Here is a 19,292-nt window from a genome sequence, read left to right as displayed (position 1 = left end):
TCCGTTGTTTCCCACAAATAACCTTACAGACCTAATGTAGGACTTGTTAGAGAATTTTCTTGCCTGTTGTCTTTGCTTCAGTGTTTATTGATAAGGTAAAAATGACTCCAAAAATGTCACACATCAAGTTCCACTACCTCTGCCATTGTAACACTGTTTGTTTGTAGGAGGTTTGCTCTACTCCTGCATGGAGGTGGAGCCAGCGTCATGTCAATTGAACAGAGCAGCTGAAATTGTTTTCCCAAGTTGTTTTTGCCAATATATTTATAACTTCTACTTGTTTAAGTCAAGCTAATTTGTCTGTGAATGTAACACACTTGGATCGGGCTACAAATTTTGAAATGGCTAGTTTAAAAACCAATCCATTCCCTCCTGACGTGTTGATCAAATAGACGACTTTGCCTGAATTCACACCACATGATTATATGTCAAACAGTTTCCCCTTAAACCAGAGAAGCCTTAGAAGCATACAAAAGACGAGNTGCTAACCAGTTTTATCCGTACAAGGTAGGCTACATGATGGTCTCCGTGGTTATCTCCTCCATAATGCAATATTTGATCGCTTCTTTCTAATCATACTTATTTATAAAGTACCTAAATATTAATCTTCTTACCTTGTATAAAGTGTTCGCTGCAAATCCATGATTACACCGAGGGCTGCTACGTCCGTCACCGCCGTATCTTTCCTCGTTAAAAGTTACACAATAAAATGACAACTTTGGATTGTATCCTTATCCATTTGTTTTTAAAGTGAAATCAATTAAATAAAAGCAACATTAGGGTAGCAGATGTTTGTTTTCCAACAGGCTTTACAGGAGCAAATAGGTTGTTTTTATAACCATCATGGCGTAAAGGGCAGCGTTCTGAAGAGCGTGACGTCACAGGCAAAGGGTCAATCCCACTTTTTTCTTTTTTTGTTAAAGATTTTTTTGGCTCTAGTGGCATTTATTTGATAGTTAATTGACAGGAAAGTGGGTAATGAGAGAAGGGGGAAGACATGCAGCAAAGGTCACCAAGGCCGGGAATCGAACTGCGACAGCTGCGTCGAGGACTAAGGCCTCCTCCATATGTGGGTTGTGCTTAACCTCTGCGCCATCACAGCACACCCCGGGTCAATACCACTTTTTGTTAGTTTTTCACATGAAATTTAAATGAAATATATTTATGTTTATTGTTGTAATGTGACAAATGGGATATAAATGTTTTTACAAGCCACTGTACATCCATACATAAACCCAATTGTAAGACTTGAACCCAGGACTTTTTTGCTTCAAAGCACTACTCCACAATGGAGTCATCTTTGTTATTATTCTAAATATGCTTGCTGAAAGAAATTTCTTATAATAGGTCTTCGGTGGTTGACGGGGTATATTTTGATGGAACCGGCTTTGCTGAGATCAACTTTACGGCTAGTTCTCAACGTCAAGTGATCAAAATTATCCAGGACATCACACTCCTGTCACACAAAGGAATATTAGTCTTCCTCAAAAAGGAGGTAAAGACCCATTTCAATTGATTACAAAACTCCCACCTTTGTGTCAATGTTATCTGTTCATTGATGTCTGCTGTTGTTCTTCAGAGGTACTCACTGCTTTCTCTTATGTCCATCAGGCGAAGGTTTTGTGCCTGGCCGTACTTCAGGGACAGCTCCGTCTTTATTATGATTTCAACGGTACTTTGATTGAACAGCCGCCTGTCAGTGACGATTTGACACGGCTGAAGATTACTGATGGAGATTCAAAGACTGTGAGTCGGACATGTTTTTATCTTCTGTTTATCTTAAGTTTTGGCTATGAAGCTGCAGTTGGTAACCTTCTGACTTCCCATCATTCGCCTCCTATTTAGGAACAAAGGCAGCAAATTCTCACGTGCACACTGCAAAAACAAAATCTTATCATGTAATTTTGGTCTAGTTTCTAGTCCAAATATCTTAGTAAACTTAAAATAAGACAAAACTAACTTAAAAATAACTTTTCAGCAAGTAGCTTGTTTAAGTCAATAATTCCTTATTATTGATGAAAAAGTAAGCAGGAGCACGTTGAGCACAACACTGTATAGTTTTTGTTTCTCACTTTGTGTTATGCTTTAGTGCAACTGTGTCATTCCAGTAGCCAGAATGTTGAACATATTCTCACTTTTCTCATTCACTAAGAATATAAATCCTGCGTAGCTAGGTAACGGCGCAGTGCCCATCAAATATGACTCAACAATTGGGAGGTTTTTGAATTGGCTTGTTTTCCAGATGGCAAAAATCATTAACTTATTGTCAAAACACAGGTGGGTGCAGTAGAAACTGGGGATGCACATCGATAGTTTTCTCATTCCAAAAGCAGTAAATCTATAATATACATGAAATAAGAGCTAATGAGCAAAAATGCAAGCCCATCTTCTATTATCTAACACAGTGTTCTTTGTAGGATCGCGAGGGGAGTTGGTGCTTATCTCCATTTTGAAATGAAGAGTTATTATTATAAGTGATTACTGTCCAATCATTAGTTTCCAACCAAATAAAACAACTGATTGGACAGAGGCAGTGATTTTATATATTTTGCCATCAGTTTTAGTTTCAAGTTGCATTTTAATGAGCTGCTAATCCTGCTGCAGCATATTTACTGTATCATAATCTTCTTAGTCATTTAAACTGTAAATTCATTTTCCTCTTTTTATTGTTTTTCAGCTGACCATTACATTGATTAACACAGTCAGAGTAAAAAGGATCCAAGTACAGAAGAGCTTTGATCAAATCTTTACACTAACTTTAACAGAAGACTTACCAAATTTCAGTGATAAATACTATCTGGGAGGAGCACCAGAGGAGGAGATGCCTGAAAGGTGAGTGGAGCCACATGAAAGCATCTTTTTAAGTAAAGGAAATGTTTGCCAGTCTGGATTGAATGGTATCCATGATGGGTTATCATGATGCTGCCACTGCCATGTTTTATTGTGCACATGGTGTGTTCAGTTTCACTTGCATTGTTAGTTTTCTGCCTTTTTACAAATCTGATGTCAACATAGTGCAGTCCTAGTGTCTAGCTTTTTGTCAGTCTCTGTGTTTACAGACATGTAAACTATCAGTAACATATCCAACAATTTCTTAAACTGAACTAATATTCAACCCGAACAAGCTGAATAGATAACATTCACCATGCCATCACACATCAGGCATATAAAAGTGCAACTTTTTCTCCAGCTGAAAAAGTTACGAGTTCTTCACACAAAGAAAACAAAGTGTGTTTGCTTTTCAATAGATAAAGCACCATTACAGTCCTTGTATATTCAGATCAATGGGGATTCTACTGAACAACAATCACAAGAAAAATATTTTGGATGCTCAATTAAACTTTAAGAGCCAGATTGTTGATAAAATCTGCAAAACTGTTAGATGAAATGTAAACTGTTTCAAAATTATTAGAAACTGTCCAACACTTTGCTGTCAGAAATGTTGTTTTTCTCCATGATTCTCTCACGTCTGTATGGAGCTACTAGTACTAGTTTGACTGGCAGATTATTTCACTTATAACAAAATATTTTTCCCATGTTATAAGAGAAATAATCAGCCAATGACATTAGTCATTAAGGTGAGGTAAGGTGATTTTATTTATATAGCACATTTTCAGCAACAAGGCAATTCAAAGTGCTTTACAGGAATTAGAAAGAAATACAACAAAACAACAAACCAAAGGAAAGAGCAAGACTTAAAACAAGGCCAGATTTATTGCAGAAAAGTTAATTGTAAGTTAGTTTTGTCTTTTTTCAAGTGAATGGACAAAAATACTTGGTAAGATCATGATGTCATGATGATGTCATGTTGGTTTTACAAGCTAGAAAGAAATTGTGATTTATTATTTTAACAACTGATTATGGATCAGAACCAACAAAGAGAAAAAAGCTGGAGTGACTGATTCTAGAATTAGAATACCAAATGTAAAAAAATAAAATAGTAATAATAGTAGCATCGCTAAAGATGTGGATTTTAAGCTGTTGTCTTTTTTTGTCTCCCAGTTTAAAGCAGCTGTTTTCAGCGCGCAACTCTGTGAAGGCCTGCATCAAGAGCCTGAGGGACAGCGTCGGTTATGTCAACCTGAAGACCATAAAAGCCTCTGGAGTCAGTTCTGGCTGTAACAGCGACCTGCTGGTAAAAGAACACACTTACTGAAATCTACGGAGCTAAAATGATGACACCACTATCAGTGCACTTGAGAGGCAGGGTTTCATTTGCTACATAACAATGACTAGCAATGGTTTTAGCTGTGATGTTATTAAAATGACACTAACTCTTAAATGTATGCATAATATATAAAAGAAAAGGGATCCAGTGCTTTGCTGCTAGTACTCAACACTATGATAACTAGATGACAAGGTCAGGAAAAAGTTTTCATTAAGAAAAAAGTAGCAAGGGAGAGGGACGGAGGTCATGCTAACTTGACTATGACAAATATAACATGTAGATGTGCTGTGGAATTCTGTGTTTCGGTTCAGTTACAACATAAAAAATGCGACTTAACACCAACTCTGACAGATTATCAGTAGATCAGATGTTTAAATGAGCTAATTAGCAACTTTAAAATAGGTGTAACTGGAATTGCCTGCAGTGAACCGAACAGAAGTGACTGTTAATTCTTTTCCTTTTTGCTTTGCTCGTGTAAACAGCCTGAACTGTTTTGCGCTGAAGCATGGGAGGACCGTCCGTTAAAATGTTGTGTGTTTGTGCAGGTCGCTCGGAAAGCTCATTTCAGCGGGCAGAGCTACATGAAATTAGCCCCAAAAGATGTCAGCAGCCAGAAAGACAAATTCTACGCCAGCTTCAGCTTCAGAACAGAGCAGAAAAATGGACTCATGTTCTTCCACAAAGATCAGGTCAGAAAAGGAAAACTTTGATTCCCATGATCTTTCCTGCTTCCCCTTTCTATCAACTCTTTGAGCTTACTGTTTTCCATCCGTGGCTGCAGGAGGGAATCTGTCAAGTCTCTTTGCAGAAGGGCAACATTGTGTTGAGGGTGAACAACTCAGAGGTCAAGACTCAGAAGACGTACAACGACAACAACAACCACAATGTTGCTTTCTACATTGACCCCAATGGGTAAGACAGCCAGAGATGGTGTTTCATTATGATAATGTCGCAAAAATAAGTCTTCAGACTTGACTGACTTGTGGTCTCAGACTTGATCGTAGTGCCATTTTTTATCTCATGTACTAAAAAGTGAAAGGACGCCGGTATGCGGTTTACAGACTACAGCTGCTGTAATGTTTTCCTGTAAAAGGATGCAGTGGAACATTATGGGCTTTAATATAGACCGGTGTTCTCTTCCTGCCAAGCTAGTTGCAACAATGCAAGACACTTTGGGCTGGATGTTTTCCTCAGTGGACATGGTTTTAAATATTTTCTTTTCACATTTAAATCAGTAATTTATGGACTGTATGAAGTGGTGCTTTTGTCTGAATTCCTTGATGTTTTAGCTCCACAGCCCCTTCTTTTACCCTTCTTGCCGCATTCAGACATTTTTGTAGTTTGACAGCAGCTAATGCTATCATAAGCTAACGCAAGAACATCACTGAAAGCAATTGGATAATGTGTTCCCTAAGACAAAAATGGCAAAAACATTGCTAAACGTTTTGTGTTCAGTTTTTTCCAAAACAAAGTACAGTTATGTCCTTAAGGAGCTAACAGCTAGCACACTGCGGTAACATAACCAGAAGGCACGATGCTACCGCTAGCAAAACAACAGCCATTTATACACACAATAAGATAAACAGCTGATAGCTTAATCATTACAAAGACTAAAAAGCAGAAATTCAACAGTAACTAATTTAAATCTCGTTTTATTTTTTATCTTAAAACACAAATACTTATTTTACAGTTTATAAGTGTTTTAAATAATATGAAGCAGGTTTTTTGGATGGTGAATAAAATAAGTAGAATTGCTTTTGGAACATAATAAATTGAACATTGACAAACATATTTGATGTATTGATGATTCTGATGGCAGTACTTGACATTAATGGTTTCTCGATGGTTTTATTATGTAAAGCACTTTGAACTGCTTGTTTACTGAAATGTGCTACACAAATAAACCTAACTGATTGATTAAAGGGTAATATATTTTTTTTTAATGTTAATGTAATAACTTAAGTCTGAGGACAAACAGTCCTAACCTCAAATCCTGAAGAGTTAGGTGACCTGAAGTCACAAAAATGTTTCAGTTGTTAGGAATTTGACTTGGACTTGCTCCTCAAAGACTTGAGACTTGTGAATATCTAAAGCTGTTTTGTTGCTACAAGTGTTTGCTGACTGTCGGCTTCCACAGGTTTTATCTTTTAATGGACGACATAAAGGAGAGCAATGGCGGTAAACCGAACATAAAGCCGCCTGCTTACACGGGTCCTGAGGATGTCACCTTCCTGGGAGGATTACCTCAGCAAAACGTCGACAACCTCACAGGATGCATCAGCAATGTCATCATAAAGAGGTCTGAAAAGCCCTACGGAGAGAAACCATGTCTTCTTACAGATTATAAAAAATAACCTGACAAAAAAGGTTTTTAAATGATGGTCGTACAACTTTTACACTAACTTTTGATTTTGTGTGAATACTGCAGGCCGTTTTAACATAAAATCAGTTTTAAAATCAGTTTTACCAGTTTAATTACAGATAATTGAGAGATATTGCTGGAAGTGAATAAACAGGAAGTTCTTTGCAGATTTCTGAAGTGGTCTTAAATTGTATGAATTAAATTAATTTATTTAATTTCCATTTGGGATCAATAAAGTATTTTTGAATTTGAAATTAATTTTGACTCCTCAAAATGTAATTGAAGATATTTAATTATTATTCCTACTAGTGGGGTTGAAGATGCTGATTTCTTACCATTATGGATTGTCAAAATGTAGTTTTGTCTAGTTAGATTATTTTTTAGATATCCTCCATAATGTAATTATGGACAGTTGGACAAAAAAAACAACAGCCTGCCATACATCAATATTTGCTGCCTTTGCATATAACTAGGATGACGGGACTGCAGTTTTATAAACAAAAAGTAAAATATGTGCGTGATTTTTGCATCCAGGTCGAAAGGTGATCAAATGGTGGAGAACCTGCTGAAGGTGAACGAAAACGAGAACATTCTTCTGTCCTGTCCAGCAGCAAAAAAACCTCAGCAGATCATTGCAGCGGAGCCGAGACGCAAACAAAAGGTACAGTACAAACACACGATAGCTCTGCTCCTCCAGGCAAAAAGGAACCACCGCTTTTAGAAACTGTAAACACGTTTCTGTCTCAGGGTAATCAAAAGAAGCCGTCGAAATCTCGCAGCCGCAGTACCAGGGAGTCCTGCCAGGGGGAGCTGTCGCACCCCGAAAGCAGAGCGACGCATTTCAGCGGCTCCGCCCACAGCTACCAGAAATACGATCCAGTGGTCAGAACCATGTGAGTGTGAAAGTCCAAAAATGTTCTAGGAAAAATACTTGGAAATAAAAAAAACTCCTGAAATTTTAGACTAATTCTAATTAATTAGAATTTTTTTGAATTAAAGAAAAAATATTTGCACATTTTTTTCTTGCAAATCTGTAACTTTCTTTGGAGAAATCTTTTCTAGAAAATTTACAATAAATCTCAAAATCTGAATTTTAAAAAAAAATATAACTAGTTGCTGCCAAACTCTATCTACAGCGGCCCTGATATTGCATGTAGAGGAGCCCTAAATACTCACTAATTAAACTGATTTTTCCTCAGTTCTCATCTGTCGTTGGAGGTGAAGATCAACTCCTCTGATGGCTGCGTTCTGTACGCAGCCAGCAGGCAGCATGGCGGAGCGGCCATGTTGCTCAGCGTCCTAAAAGGTCACCTGATCCTCTCAGTGGAGTCAGCCAGGAGTAACGTCAAAGTGCGCAGCTTGAAGAAATACGACGACGAGCGGTGGCACCCGGTACATATAAAGACAAATAATTACATTAAACCAGCTAACCTTTCTTAATTTTTACTTGCTTCAAAATACTTCCAGAAAATCGGTACACTTTTTATAAAGCGTGGCGGAGAAAACAGAATGTTGAATGCTTGGGAGACAACTTGGTCACATTATAAGCTGCTTTCTTTCTGAAGATATTGATTTATTAATCCTCCACCACAACAATGATGAGTACCACAGGCTTTAAGGTTTCCAAAAACAATTATTTATGAAAACTGTTCCTGTTCCAGAAAAAATAGTTGTTGTTCCACATTAATGACTTGTTTAAGAGTTTCAGGCAAATAAAACTCGTTTAGAGCAGCAAATGTTTTTGAAAAACACAAATCACAATTTTACATAAATAGGAAATTTGTTGTCATTATTAAAGAATCACAATTTTATTTATATTTTTAGTATGTGATATTAAAAATAGTATTTTAAATATTAATTTTACAGTAGTACTTAAAATATTATTTTAAATAATACTTAAAATACTATTTGAATACAAAATTTAACACAAAATGTAACAATATTTAAATTAGCATTTAAATAGGATTTTAAAATACTATACAAGATAGTATTTTTAAATAGAACAGTATTTTAAAAGTGTTTAAAATATTATTTAAATAATAATTGACTCTCTACATCCTTATTAAAAAAAAGGATGCATCTCTTTTCTGGGGAATAGAAAAAAATAAGTAAAAAAATAAAAATGCACATAGAAAGACAAGAAAAAATTTATCTAAAAACCTTTTACTAGTATTTTTAGTGTCATTATTTATGGAAATTCAATGTAAATATTGTAGAAATAAACTCAAAAACTGGTAAGATATATTAACAAACAAGTTTTTAATTTAAAAACATCAGCTGGTTCTTCATTTTTATCCAAAGTTATTAAGAGCCACCAGCGGCTTGAAACCCCTGATCTAGTCGATCGCAATATGGGGGAAATCATGAAAGTATTGCTTCATAAATGGGCTCACCAGATGTTCCTCTATCACAGGTTTTCATTAAGCATGAAGGGAATAAAGTCAGTCTGACGGTGGATGGCATCAGCGGTCGAGCTAAGAGGATAGCCGGAGGCGGAAAGATCCGGATCAGCGGACCGTTATTCATCGGAGGAGTCCCGGCCTCAGTGAAGGTTAAACTTACTTATTTTAAAACTCACACAGCTAGCTTTCATCATTCATATGCTCAGGATATGTTAAAGTATTAAATGTTATTTTATTACTTTCCATGTCTGGAGGAGTCAAAGTATCGTAAAATGTCTGTTTCAGGAATTGTATTTTTTTCCAAATAAGGACCTAGATGCCTCTTAATTCCTGACTACAACGCAGGGCATTATGGGAAAATACAAGTTAGCAGGAGAAATGGCTCGAGGCCTTTAGTCACGACAAAAGAGAAATCCTACAACCGTTAAAATCTGATACCACAACAATTTTTTTTCTCATATTTTGTGAAGAACAAAGTTGCACTCAGTGTCTTCTCCAGAGGTTTTTTTGTTGTTCCCTTCAGTGGTTCTTGGCCCAGCGCCGCCACAGGCCAGGAGGGAAACAGATTGCTCAAAGGGTTTGGATCATTTGACACGGTACAGTGTGAAAATGTAACCATTGTTTCAACTGAACCAAGTCTACTGGACTATCAGGTGTGAAAACACCCTTAGAAACCGGGTCAGGGTTATGTATTCCAGAGTCAAGCATGAGGCCGTCTGTCCAACCCTAACTGGGTCATCAACAGGACAATGATCCAGAACAATAGCTCTTCTTTAACTCTCCCACAGTTTTAGTGTGACAAATGTCTGGGTCAAACAACAGACCGTCAGTTTCCAAAAGCAAGCGCACACGGGGTCAATGTGACCCAAAAAGACCACGAGGGTTTAAGTCCCACTGAGGATAACTGGCTATGTTCTGGAGACAGAAATAAGGTTAGAAAGGTGCACACCTTTATCAGACGTCATTCTCACTGTTTGTGTCTGAACTCCAGCCGAAACGTTTTGATGGTTTCATCGGATGTGTCAAGGACCTGAAACTGAACGCAGTTCCTGCAGGAAGCCCATCGTTCAGCCAGGGGGCGGTTCCATGCTTCCAGAACCCTCTGCAACCTGGAGCATACTTCTCCAAACAGGGAGGACACCTGAAGATTGGTAGCTACCCTCCCCGTCTTTTCCACGTTTCAGCTGTTTGAAACCTTTTTTGGTCACAGTATCCACTGATTGACGTGTCTCTGCCTCCTGGCAGATGACTCTTTGGTTCTGGGTCGAGACCTAGAGATCCAGCTGGAAGTTCGACCCGCTTCAGACTCTGGGCTGCTGTTATATGCTGGAACTTCATCTGACCAATACCTGAGCTTGTTCCTAAGCCAGGGAGAGGTGAGTAAAGGTTTCCCCAAAAACAAGAGAAACAGCAGGAAGAAGGTGGAGATTTTTCTTGTCGTCGTTCAAGAAATCCTAAAAATAAAACCTGAGGAAGATGTTTTTGTGTCTAGGTGACTGTTTCAGTAATCAGTGGCAAAGGTGAATTCTCTACCTCGCTAATGCCTGAAGAACCTCTGTGTAACAGGCGCTGGCACACAATCAAAGGTGGGTTTACAGCAACCAGTCATCTTCCCCAAACAGAACCGCTCTCCGTTAATGCTGATGTATTCTTCCAGTGGAGAAGAGGAACAACGTTCTGAAGTTGTTTGTGGATGGAAGCGCAGAGAAGAGCACGGGCCCCAAACAGAACCGTTCTGCAGGGACCAAAGCTACCATGTACCTTGGCGGTGCACCAAGTGAGTACAATATCACAGTTCTCCGCACAATTTCAGGGTTTCCTCTTTGTCTTTAAAGAAAGTGTCTGCTAATGCTCACACATATCCCAGCCACAAGTATTTCTGTGGCTGGGATATTGAAGAGGATATTAAAAAAAATCTAAAATCAACTTTTTTGAGCTTCATGCACCTCCCCGCATCTTCATGCTCAGCTCCTTCAGACTACTGGCAGCAACATTAGCAAATACCTGGTGAGACTGCACATCTGCTGAACTACTTCTCAGTTCAACGCTCCTAAGAGAACGGATGTAAACGGCATCACAGAGAAGCGCTGTTGAGAAATCACAAAATTTTGACTTCACAATTTAACGACTTAAAATTGACCTCCATCTCTTTAAGTTATGTTTGATATGTACAGCATTTACAAAAACTGAAGGTAACATAGTTGCTTGTGTAATGTAAAATAGGTGGAGATGCTATGGGTCAATCATATCGCAATTTCAAAGTTTTCTTGATATTGGGGGCACTGGGCCACCCTAGATCTGCTGCTTGTCACTGTACAGAACTAAAAACTGAAGGAGACAGAACCTTTTCTTCTGTGGTTCAATGTCAATGTCTGATGAAAATGTTCTCCACTAATGGTTTGAAATTCCCCACTTTTTCTTTTACACCATAATAGCTTAATGCATGACAAAACAGAGGCCCATTATGTAGAAAATTTGATATCACCCTTAATTATCCAGTCTATTAATATAGGAGGGGATGGATTTTAATTTCTGAGCTTGCCAATATCTGCATCCCCTGTCTATTGTCCTATTGATATGAAACTTGTACTAGTAGCTCATAGAACAAGCGTGATTTGCTCTTTATTTCTCCATGTTAGAAGGGAGATGCATTTTTTGGCAGTCAATTATTAACCCCCCAGTATCTGCATGCCTTATGTATTTCCCCAAAATATTGTCCTATTGATATGAAACTCATACCAGCAGTTAAGAGAACAAATATGATTATGTAGAAATTATGTTCTTTTCCTTCCCTGGGCCATTAACTCTTCTTACAGGGCTTGCTAACTCTTTAGTGCCAAGCTTTTCTTTGCACATAATGTACCTAGAATCTTATGGGGCAAAAGAAGTGTAGCAAATGGCGATATTTGCTACACAGATGCAGAAAAAGCTAGCTAGCTAGCTAGCTAGTTTGCTAGCTGCTAGTTAGCGGTAGCGGCAACCGCCTGGCGTCACAGATTGCGCGTGACTCAAACTTTCAATGGAAAAGTCCCTTGTAAAAAATAAAACATAGAATATATACGTCAAAATAGTACTGCCTTGACAAAATTTAAGAGCCTTAATTAAAGTATTTACGAAGATAATATTGCTTCCGCGATCCCTAGTGACTGGGTCCTCCTGCTTCTGCAAAAAATAATCTTCTAACGGTTATTCGGCAGATTTTCCTCCTCCTTTGAAACGCTGTACAGTTTTATCTAATTTAACATCTGGCTTCTTCTTATCATTAAAGGGGGTACTTTTTTTTATCAAAAGAGCAACTTCAAAAATGAAATAACATACGCCCGTTTTTCTAATCACTCTGTAAACTTTCTTTTGTCCGCCAGGTGGGGTCGCAGCGGCCAGCCATCCTAACGGGTTTCCGGTGTTCCACGGGTGTTTCCGCCATGTTAGCATCAACCGTCGACCCGTGACGCTGTCCGGACCGCTGTCTGTTCACGGAGCCGTCGGAACCCGAGGCTGCCCTCACATGTAGAGCCTTCACATTCCCTGACAGCAAAATACTGGTGGTGGGTGTCATGTTACTGTAGCTAATTTAAAATATATATTAATATTTATTTTATTCTTTGGGGGAGAAAAAAAAGCATATTTTATATTTTCACGTTTTCGTGCCATGTCTGTAATTATTTTCACATAAAGATGCACTGATATAAAATTAAAATGTAAAAAAAAAAATTAATAATACTCCAATTTTGCGATATTTCATGAAAGTGTTGTGTTCCGACTTCCATACACTAATATTTATGACAATGGGGCTTCATGAACTGGCTAAATTCATAGAAATTGATGGATTCATTTTTTTTTTAATTGAGCTAACTTAAATAAGCTGTTAAATTTTTGTAAATGTAAGAAAATTTTCAGTTTTTTCAGTCACATAAAAAAATCGCTGCAAACCAATAATTTTGACCTTAAATCACCCCTTCTCTATAATTATTTACCTTTTCTTAAACCAACTTTCTCATATGATCTGCACCCCTTTTATTTTTGAACCCATGTAACAAACAAGAAAATGAAGCTTTTTTTTGTGTGCTAACATTTTTAAAGTGTCTCAATGAATAAGCTGCAACTCCCAGCCCTCATTTGTTTGAATAAAGTCTTTTTCATATAAAACTAGACGCTTAAGTGTTTTTCAGTTTGTACTTTAATAAAGATCTAGTCCCAAAAAGCCAACGGCAGACAGTACTTCAACCGCAGAAAGCAAAACTTAAGGCTTAGTCGCAGCAAGAGAGACGTCTACATGGTGTAGAAACATTGCCTTTGGTATATAAAAACATTTAAGACAATGCTGAAGTGGGAGGAAAAGTAAACAAAAAGTAGAGAGCGATGGGACTTGGCAGGCTGGTCTCTAATCTAGACTCATGTCTTCGTCATCTTCTTTCTTCTCTTTGGAGTCTCCTTTGCTGCCCTGCATAGCTCTGGCAAACGCTTCCACATCTGAGGAGGAAACAGAAACATGTTTGAGATGCAGAAAGACCAGATTTCTTAAAAATAGATGGACTAATGCGTCAAGGAGCTGCCTGCCCCAAAAGCAGTGGAGACCGTCTGAATTTCAGATCTAACCGCTACATCAATGCGTCATGTGAACTTTAAGATGTAGCAAAAGACCCCAGAAAATGCAAATTAGTCGTATTTCCATGTACTAAGAGCGAATCAACCAGTCTACGTGAAACATAGAAATTTTAATTTTGCAGTTTCTATCAACATTTTCTAATGCAATACTTCAGAAAGCACATAGAAACACAGCTAAGTTGGATTTAAAAACAGAGATTTACCTTAAATATTAGTTCCTGCTCCTTTGGCAGCTAAGGCAGGAATTAGCTCAATTTGGAAATGACTAGTTAAAATCTGTTTGTACGATGGAGTATACCTAGTTCCCGCAAGTCTGAACCGGATGTGATCAGCGCCATCTTGGTAGGCAAGCACAGCACAAAGCATAGATGAACCATGGCTTCCAGACAAACAAAATGGCTGCCGTCAGCATCAACCCATATGAGAAAGATGATGGAAACATGTCAGACGATGTGGACGAGTTGCCTCCGATCTACTGCAGTTCACCAGCCAGTGAACAGGAAGAGTGCGTACACAATGGAGGAGCTTTGCGGCTTGAAATCCACAGATGGATACAATCAATGTTTCAACAAATTTATACAGATCGTACGAACTCTTCGTGGGAATAACAAGGTTCTGGTGTCTGGCAGAGTAACTACATGTTCGCCTTAGCTATCAGATAAAAGCTACATTAGCTAAGCTAATTTTGCTAGTTTGGCAGTTAATGTCACTGATATTTATCTTAGTACTAAACAGGTAGGTAGAGGTCAAAACAGAGTTACAATGTGCTTGCATTGTGTACAAATTAGATATGAATGAGGCAAGAGCTTGTTCTACTGTTGCCATAGCAACTGCCTACCAAGATGGCGGTCAGTAACGAAGATCCCAGAAGTGACACGTCACATAACTACGCATTAAAGCCGTTATAAAGGGAAAAAATGGTAATTTAGTAAATATCTGACAACATTTTAAAATTTATTTTAAATTTACAAAATAAAACTTTCCATGATGTAAGGGGGTGTTTTTGTCCTACCTCCCCTGTTGGCAGCGTCCACAGCTTCAGCCGACAGACCGAACTGATTCATCAGCGGGCCGAGCTGCCCCGAAGCCAAAGCGCTGCTGAACATACTCATGGACTGAAGTCAGACAGAAACCAGAGTCAGAACCGAACCAAACAGATGAAGAACCGTCCATGCCTGGTCTGATTCTACCTGCTGGAACTGCGGCGAGTTCAGGGTGTTCTGGATCTCTTCGGTGCTCTGCAGTAGGCTCTCTCCGCTGGGGAGGAAGGGGAGGAGCCTCTGCTGGACTTCAGGGTTGGTCAGGATGGGAGCCATCATCTCCGGGGTGCAAACGCTCGCCAGGTCCACTGGAGGAGACAAACCACATCGTTAGCTGGAGCGTCCTCCGTCTCCCTGCAGCAGCAGAGCGAACCCGACGGCCTGCTGACCTGCAGATCCCTGCGCCGCTGCAGCGGCTGCAGGAACGTTCATGTTGGCCAGGATGCTCTGCAGGTCGCTGAGCTGGATGGGCTGGTGAGGAGGAGGGCTTCCAACGGAGGCCGGCGTCACAGGGGCCTGAGCTGGAGCTGCAAGTGGGGAAAAAACAGCAAGGAGTTCAGGACAGAGACGGTCAATTTGGTTGATTTAAAACAGGAAATGCAGCAAATGTGGTAGTTTTGTCCCCAACTGAACCGAGTCTACTAGACTTTCACATGTGAAAACAACTTAAATTTAAAATCAATCCACAGATGGCGGCGTCCATTATTAATTTGGTAAACGGGGAGCTGCTATGGGGTCGTAAATCGTTCACACAGAAGTCCGATTAATTGGTAGCATGAACTACTAATTAATCAGAACTGGGCATCGAGATCTGCAGTGAGACAGAATTAAGGTGGTTGTACCTGGAGCAGCAGGGGCAGCAGCAGCAGTAGTGGCAGGAGCGGAGGCGGCAGGAGGCGTAGGCGTGGCCGGTGCCTGGGTGGAGCTCAGTCTCGGGGCTGCAGCTGATGAAGAGGCGGCCGTGGCTGCTTGGCTTCTAGAGCTGAGGTTAGCATGGAGACCGGGAGTTAGCGTCACGCTAGAGGAGGAAGTCTCGACGATGCAGAGGTGAGGTCTTACCTGGATGAGGAGCTGCTGGCGGGCGGGCCGCCGCTGCCTAGCAGGTTCGCCAGTCCAGGTCCGGCTAACGCTCCCAGGCCTCCTTACACAAACCAGAACAAATCTATAAAAGCTGCTCTGATGAAGCATTCAGGCTTTACAACAGGCCTGCACAATATAACCCATCACAATCGTCATGGCAACATCAATTTCAGCAGGCACTCATTTCCCTCGATTCCCCATTTGGTGATGACTAAACTAATAAAACATGGTGGTGAAGGAAAAGAAGTCCAAAAAAACTGACTCCACTGGGATATTCAGCGAGTGACAAAAAAAAGTGGGAAAAAAAAAAAAGTTTTTATTGCAATTTTGTGACGCATCGATTTCCATACGGCTGAAAAACCACTTCACCCAAGGGCAAAAACGTTTCATTTAAAAAAATTGGAGGTTTTTTTTTTTTAAATTAAGCAAATTTATTTTCTTAATTTCAATTTGTGCAATTCTACGGCTAATAGAGACACAGCTAGTGAAAGCTAAAGCGTTACTCAGAGTGCCTCACCCAGTCCACCGAGCCCCGTCGGACCGATCAGCTGCATCAGCTGGTTGTGGCTCATATTTCCCAGCAGGTTCTGCAGGCCGCCCTCTCCGCCCAGCGCCGACAGCTCGTGGCCGCTGCCGCCTCCGCTGCCCGGAGCGCCAGGAATGGGAGGGTTGTTCAGGAACTCGTTCACCTTACGGCAGAACTCCTCATCTTTGTCCGTTTTGGGCTCCTGAGTTGACAGTTTGAGAAGTTAATCATGTCTTATATCCACTTAGATTTCCATTCAGCAGATTAGCAGCGTCTTCCCACCTGCATCCAGAAGAAGAGCCTTTTGGAGCCAGCCTTGAACTTCAGCACATAGACGCGTCCCGTGGTGCACTGGTTCACTCTCTTAAACTCACAGTCATCAGGGAAGATGATCAGATCCTGTGGGACATTTCAGTTCTGATTTAGTTCTACTGGAAAGTAAGCCTCATAATCAATCAAAAATGATAAAGATCAGTTATTCTTTATTATTTACTTTAGTCTGTTGAGTTTTTGCAGAAAATCCCCAAGCATTTTTTTTTTTTTTGCTATTGTGAGTTTATTCTAAACTTTCAGCAAAAAATGGTCAAAAACATTGAGTTTATGTGATGCTAACTCCCACCTGCAGGTGGCAGTATTTCTTCTACTTCACTGCTGCCTCTGCCTTACTTATCAGGTGATATGGTAACAATGAAACCACATTTAAATAAAGAAATTTATCGCAAAAATATTGTATTACAATTTCTTGTAAATATTCTTAATGCACAAAAAGACAGAAATCAGATATAGTTTAATAACTTTATTATTTATATCAGCCACTTCATTTTTTGGGCAGAAATTCAGTTACAAATTTTTTTATATATGCCTGAATTCTCGCTATTGCATAAAGTTTACTGCAAATTTTACGCAAAAATTGTCAAAAAGATTTGGTTTAAGAAATGGTAACTCCAACCTGCAGTATTTCTTCCTTCTACTACACTGCTCCCTCTGCTTTACTTCATATCATGTTATAAATATAAAAAGCAACATTTAAATAAGAAAATCTATCTCAAATATTTCTCAGTTCCTTGCTAATATTCCTAGAGTACCACCACAATCAGGGATTTTGATTGCAAAAAACCCAAAACCAATTATTAAATCCTGGGACAGTTTTAAGCGTTACGTTTGTAAATGAAGAATCAAAGCATGAATGTTTTGCCAACCCACAGCAAAACGCATCAGAACATCTCAAGTAACGAGAAGGTAAGGAAATTATTTTGGTTCAATTTAGTTTAAAATAGAAAATACATTACTATCTACACATAATATGACAGCACTGTTAAGTGAAATAATTTCCAATCACATTATGAAAGTAATAAAGATTTCAGATTTCACTGAATGTGTTTTTAAATTATTTGCTTAATTTAAGGATAAAATCTTCACTTACATCATCAACGTTCCCGGTGGTTCTGTCCTTCCAGCAGAAATGGATCAGGGAGTCATCGGACTGCTGGATGTACACCAAGCCCTTGCGTTTGTCGGGCGTAACCGTGTTCCCCTTCAGGCTCATTTTACCAGCACGAAACTCCACCAGGTACTTGCTAGAGCTTCCCCTTGAGCCGCTGACCAGACTTGGAAACAGAGCACCCGACGACATCTTTACTCCCAAACTGAGGAAAAAAACAACAACGCCACAGCAACAACATGTCAGTTTTCTGAGGTCATGTCTTTTACAGAATCAGTTGCCATCTTGGTCCAAACTGCTGACTGTGTAGTTTTTTTAAATGTTAAAAAAAAGAAAGACAAGAAATGTAAAATTATTTATTCATAATAAGTGGTCAGGTTAAATAACTAAGATTTTATTAGAGATCAAAAATGTTTGATCAAACATCTGTCCATAATTGAGCACCTCTTCCTCGTTATCTGCCAAATCCTACTGAAATCAGTTAATTTTCCCATATTCATCACAAATTATAGCAAATTACATTAGCTTGGTGTTTGGTTAGACATTTTATTAATTTGTTAAATTTAAATTGGTGAGTTTTTTACAGCTGGATCATATGGGGGGGGAGGGGAGTTGCGGATCGCCATATTGGGTTCTACAGCCGGGGTTGTTGATAAAACCCAGATTTCAGGGAGTGACCCAGTTGAAGTTGTTTACAAGAAAGTTGTTCTTCAAATGCAATCAGAATTTAACTAAAAGTAAAAATCCTACGTACTTTTTCTGCAAAGAAAAATATTGCTCATCTTAGACACACATCCTTGACTGAACAAAGAATTACTTTTTAATTATAAACAACTTTCTAACCCTCCAGATAAAGAACAATGCTGTAAAAGTTAGCTTTGCAAAGCTATCTGTCAAACGTTTTCTGTTTTATCTTATGACTAACACCTTATGATTTAATTTAGTTAATGCCTTGCTTTAACTTGTGCGGTGAGTTTGCGTTCACTAAATTAAATTTTAACAGTTAAGCCACGAAGTTGTCGTTAGCTGTGTGTAGTTCTGGTTGTCTATGCTAACGTTAGCCCATGACATGGCTAAACAGATGAACGACTAAAGGCCAAAGTCTTGCAGAACAACCACCTAAGTTGTTCAAGGAAATAAACACACACACAAGACTCCTTTAAAAATAACAAACTTATTTTTTTTTTAAACTTACATTTAAGTAATTGCGGCTAAATCTTGAAATATCTCAGAAGTTTTCTCTCCGCTGCGTCTGTTACGCCACTTACGTAGAATGAGTGAACTTCCTGTTCATCGTGGACGCGCCTGCTGTGAGTGGATGCGCACGCATTTCGGAGTTTTATGGCAAGCCTTAGCGTCAACAATAATACAATTCAATTTAAAAAACACGTCATCGATTCCAAAGGGAAATTAAATGTTGTAACCCATATTATTCAAAGTTTTTTTTACAAATATATGTGTGCTTAGATGCACATAAATATGGCATACCTTATCATAATTTACATTTATGAGTTGTTCTAATGAGTAAATAATGTGCTTCACATACATGCTAATGCACGGTGATAGCCTAGTAATACAACTGTTTTGAACAAACTGTTATTTTGTTATGCAGAACTTTTATCATAATGAGCAGATTTATTCTCACAGAAAGTGAGCTTTTCTTACCTC

At 39.0% G+C, this 19,292-nt stretch overlaps 2 protein-coding genes across 4 annotated transcripts; one reads left to right on the top strand and one right to left on the bottom strand.

Moving 5' to 3' along the window:
- The first annotated feature begins 1,199 nt into the window (after positions 1-1,199).
- LOC106937395 (laminin subunit alpha-5-like) lies at positions 1,200-13,078 on the top strand. The gene is made up of 16 exons (XM_015018874.1): positions 1,200-1,495; positions 1,612-1,746; positions 2,678-2,832; positions 4,003-4,135; positions 4,714-4,857; positions 4,950-5,080; positions 6,306-6,467; positions 7,065-7,191; positions 7,278-7,423; positions 7,730-7,922; positions 8,944-9,081; positions 9,924-10,083; positions 10,178-10,308; positions 10,425-10,518; positions 10,590-10,709; positions 12,295-13,078. Exons 3-16 carry the CDS (start codon positions 2,822-2,824, stop codon positions 12,441-12,443), a joined length of 1,839 nt encoding a protein of 612 aa, XP_014874360.1. The 5' UTR covers positions 1,200-1,495; positions 1,612-1,746; positions 2,678-2,821; the 3' UTR covers positions 12,444-13,078.
- Positions 13,079-13,091: 13 nt separating this feature from the next.
- LOC106937396 (proteasomal ubiquitin receptor ADRM1-like) lies at positions 13,092-18,969 on the bottom strand. 3 transcript variants are annotated; one of them, XM_015018875.1, is made up of 10 exons: positions 18,893-18,969; positions 17,607-17,829; positions 16,466-16,582; positions 16,175-16,385; positions 15,637-15,718; positions 15,420-15,559; positions 14,967-15,104; positions 14,728-14,885; positions 14,550-14,652; positions 13,092-13,402 (listed from the first exon to the last, which is right to left on the bottom strand). In XM_015018875.1, the coding sequence occupies exons 1-10, from the start codon at positions 18,952-18,954 to the stop codon at positions 13,314-13,316; spliced, it is 1,323 nt and encodes a 440-aa protein (XP_014874361.1). In that variant the 5' UTR covers positions 18,955-18,969; the 3' UTR covers positions 13,092-13,313. The 3 variants fall into 3 exon arrangements, with proteins under 3 accessions (XP_014874361.1, XP_014874362.1, XP_014874363.1); XM_015018876.1 differs by having other exon boundaries at positions 15,637-15,715; XM_015018877.1 differs by having other exon boundaries at positions 18,820-18,909.
- Positions 18,970-19,292: the final 323 nt, after the last annotated feature.

This window comes from Poecilia latipinna, unplaced genomic scaffold, assembly GCF_001443285.1.
Source record: "Poecilia latipinna isolate Pla-1442-1.1 unplaced genomic scaffold, P_latipinna-1.0 Scaffold2334, whole genome shotgun sequence".
In the NCBI taxonomy this organism is placed as follows: domain Eukaryota; kingdom Metazoa; phylum Chordata; class Actinopteri; order Cyprinodontiformes; family Poeciliidae; genus Poecilia; species Poecilia latipinna.
The sequence above is the reverse complement of the archived record's forward strand: the minus strand, read 5'-3'. Positions and strand labels throughout refer to the sequence as shown.

Bases quoted from the DNA above. Each gene is read 5' to 3' on its own strand.
- LOC106937396 (XM_015018875.1), bottom strand. From the start codon at position 18,954: ATGCGTGCGCATCCACTCACAGCAGGCGCGTCCACGATGAACAGGAAG. The intron at 15,105-15,419 runs GTACAACCACCT...CCCCACTTGCAG, and splicing joins TGCTGCCCCTGCTGCTCCAG to CTCCAGCTCAGGCCCCTGTG. The intron at 13,403-14,549 runs GTAGGACAAAAA...TTTCCTCCTCAG, and splicing joins GGACGCTGCCAACAGGGGAG to ATGTGGAAGCGTTTGCCAGA.
- LOC106937395 (XM_015018874.1), top strand. The intron at 5,081-6,305 runs GTAAGACAGCCA...CGGCTTCCACAG, and splicing joins TTCTACATTGACCCCAATGG to GTTTTATCTTTTAATGGACG. The intron at 10,519-10,589 runs GTGGGTTTACAG...GTATTCTTCCAG, and splicing joins GCGCTGGCACACAATCAAAG to TGGAGAAGAGGAACAACGTT.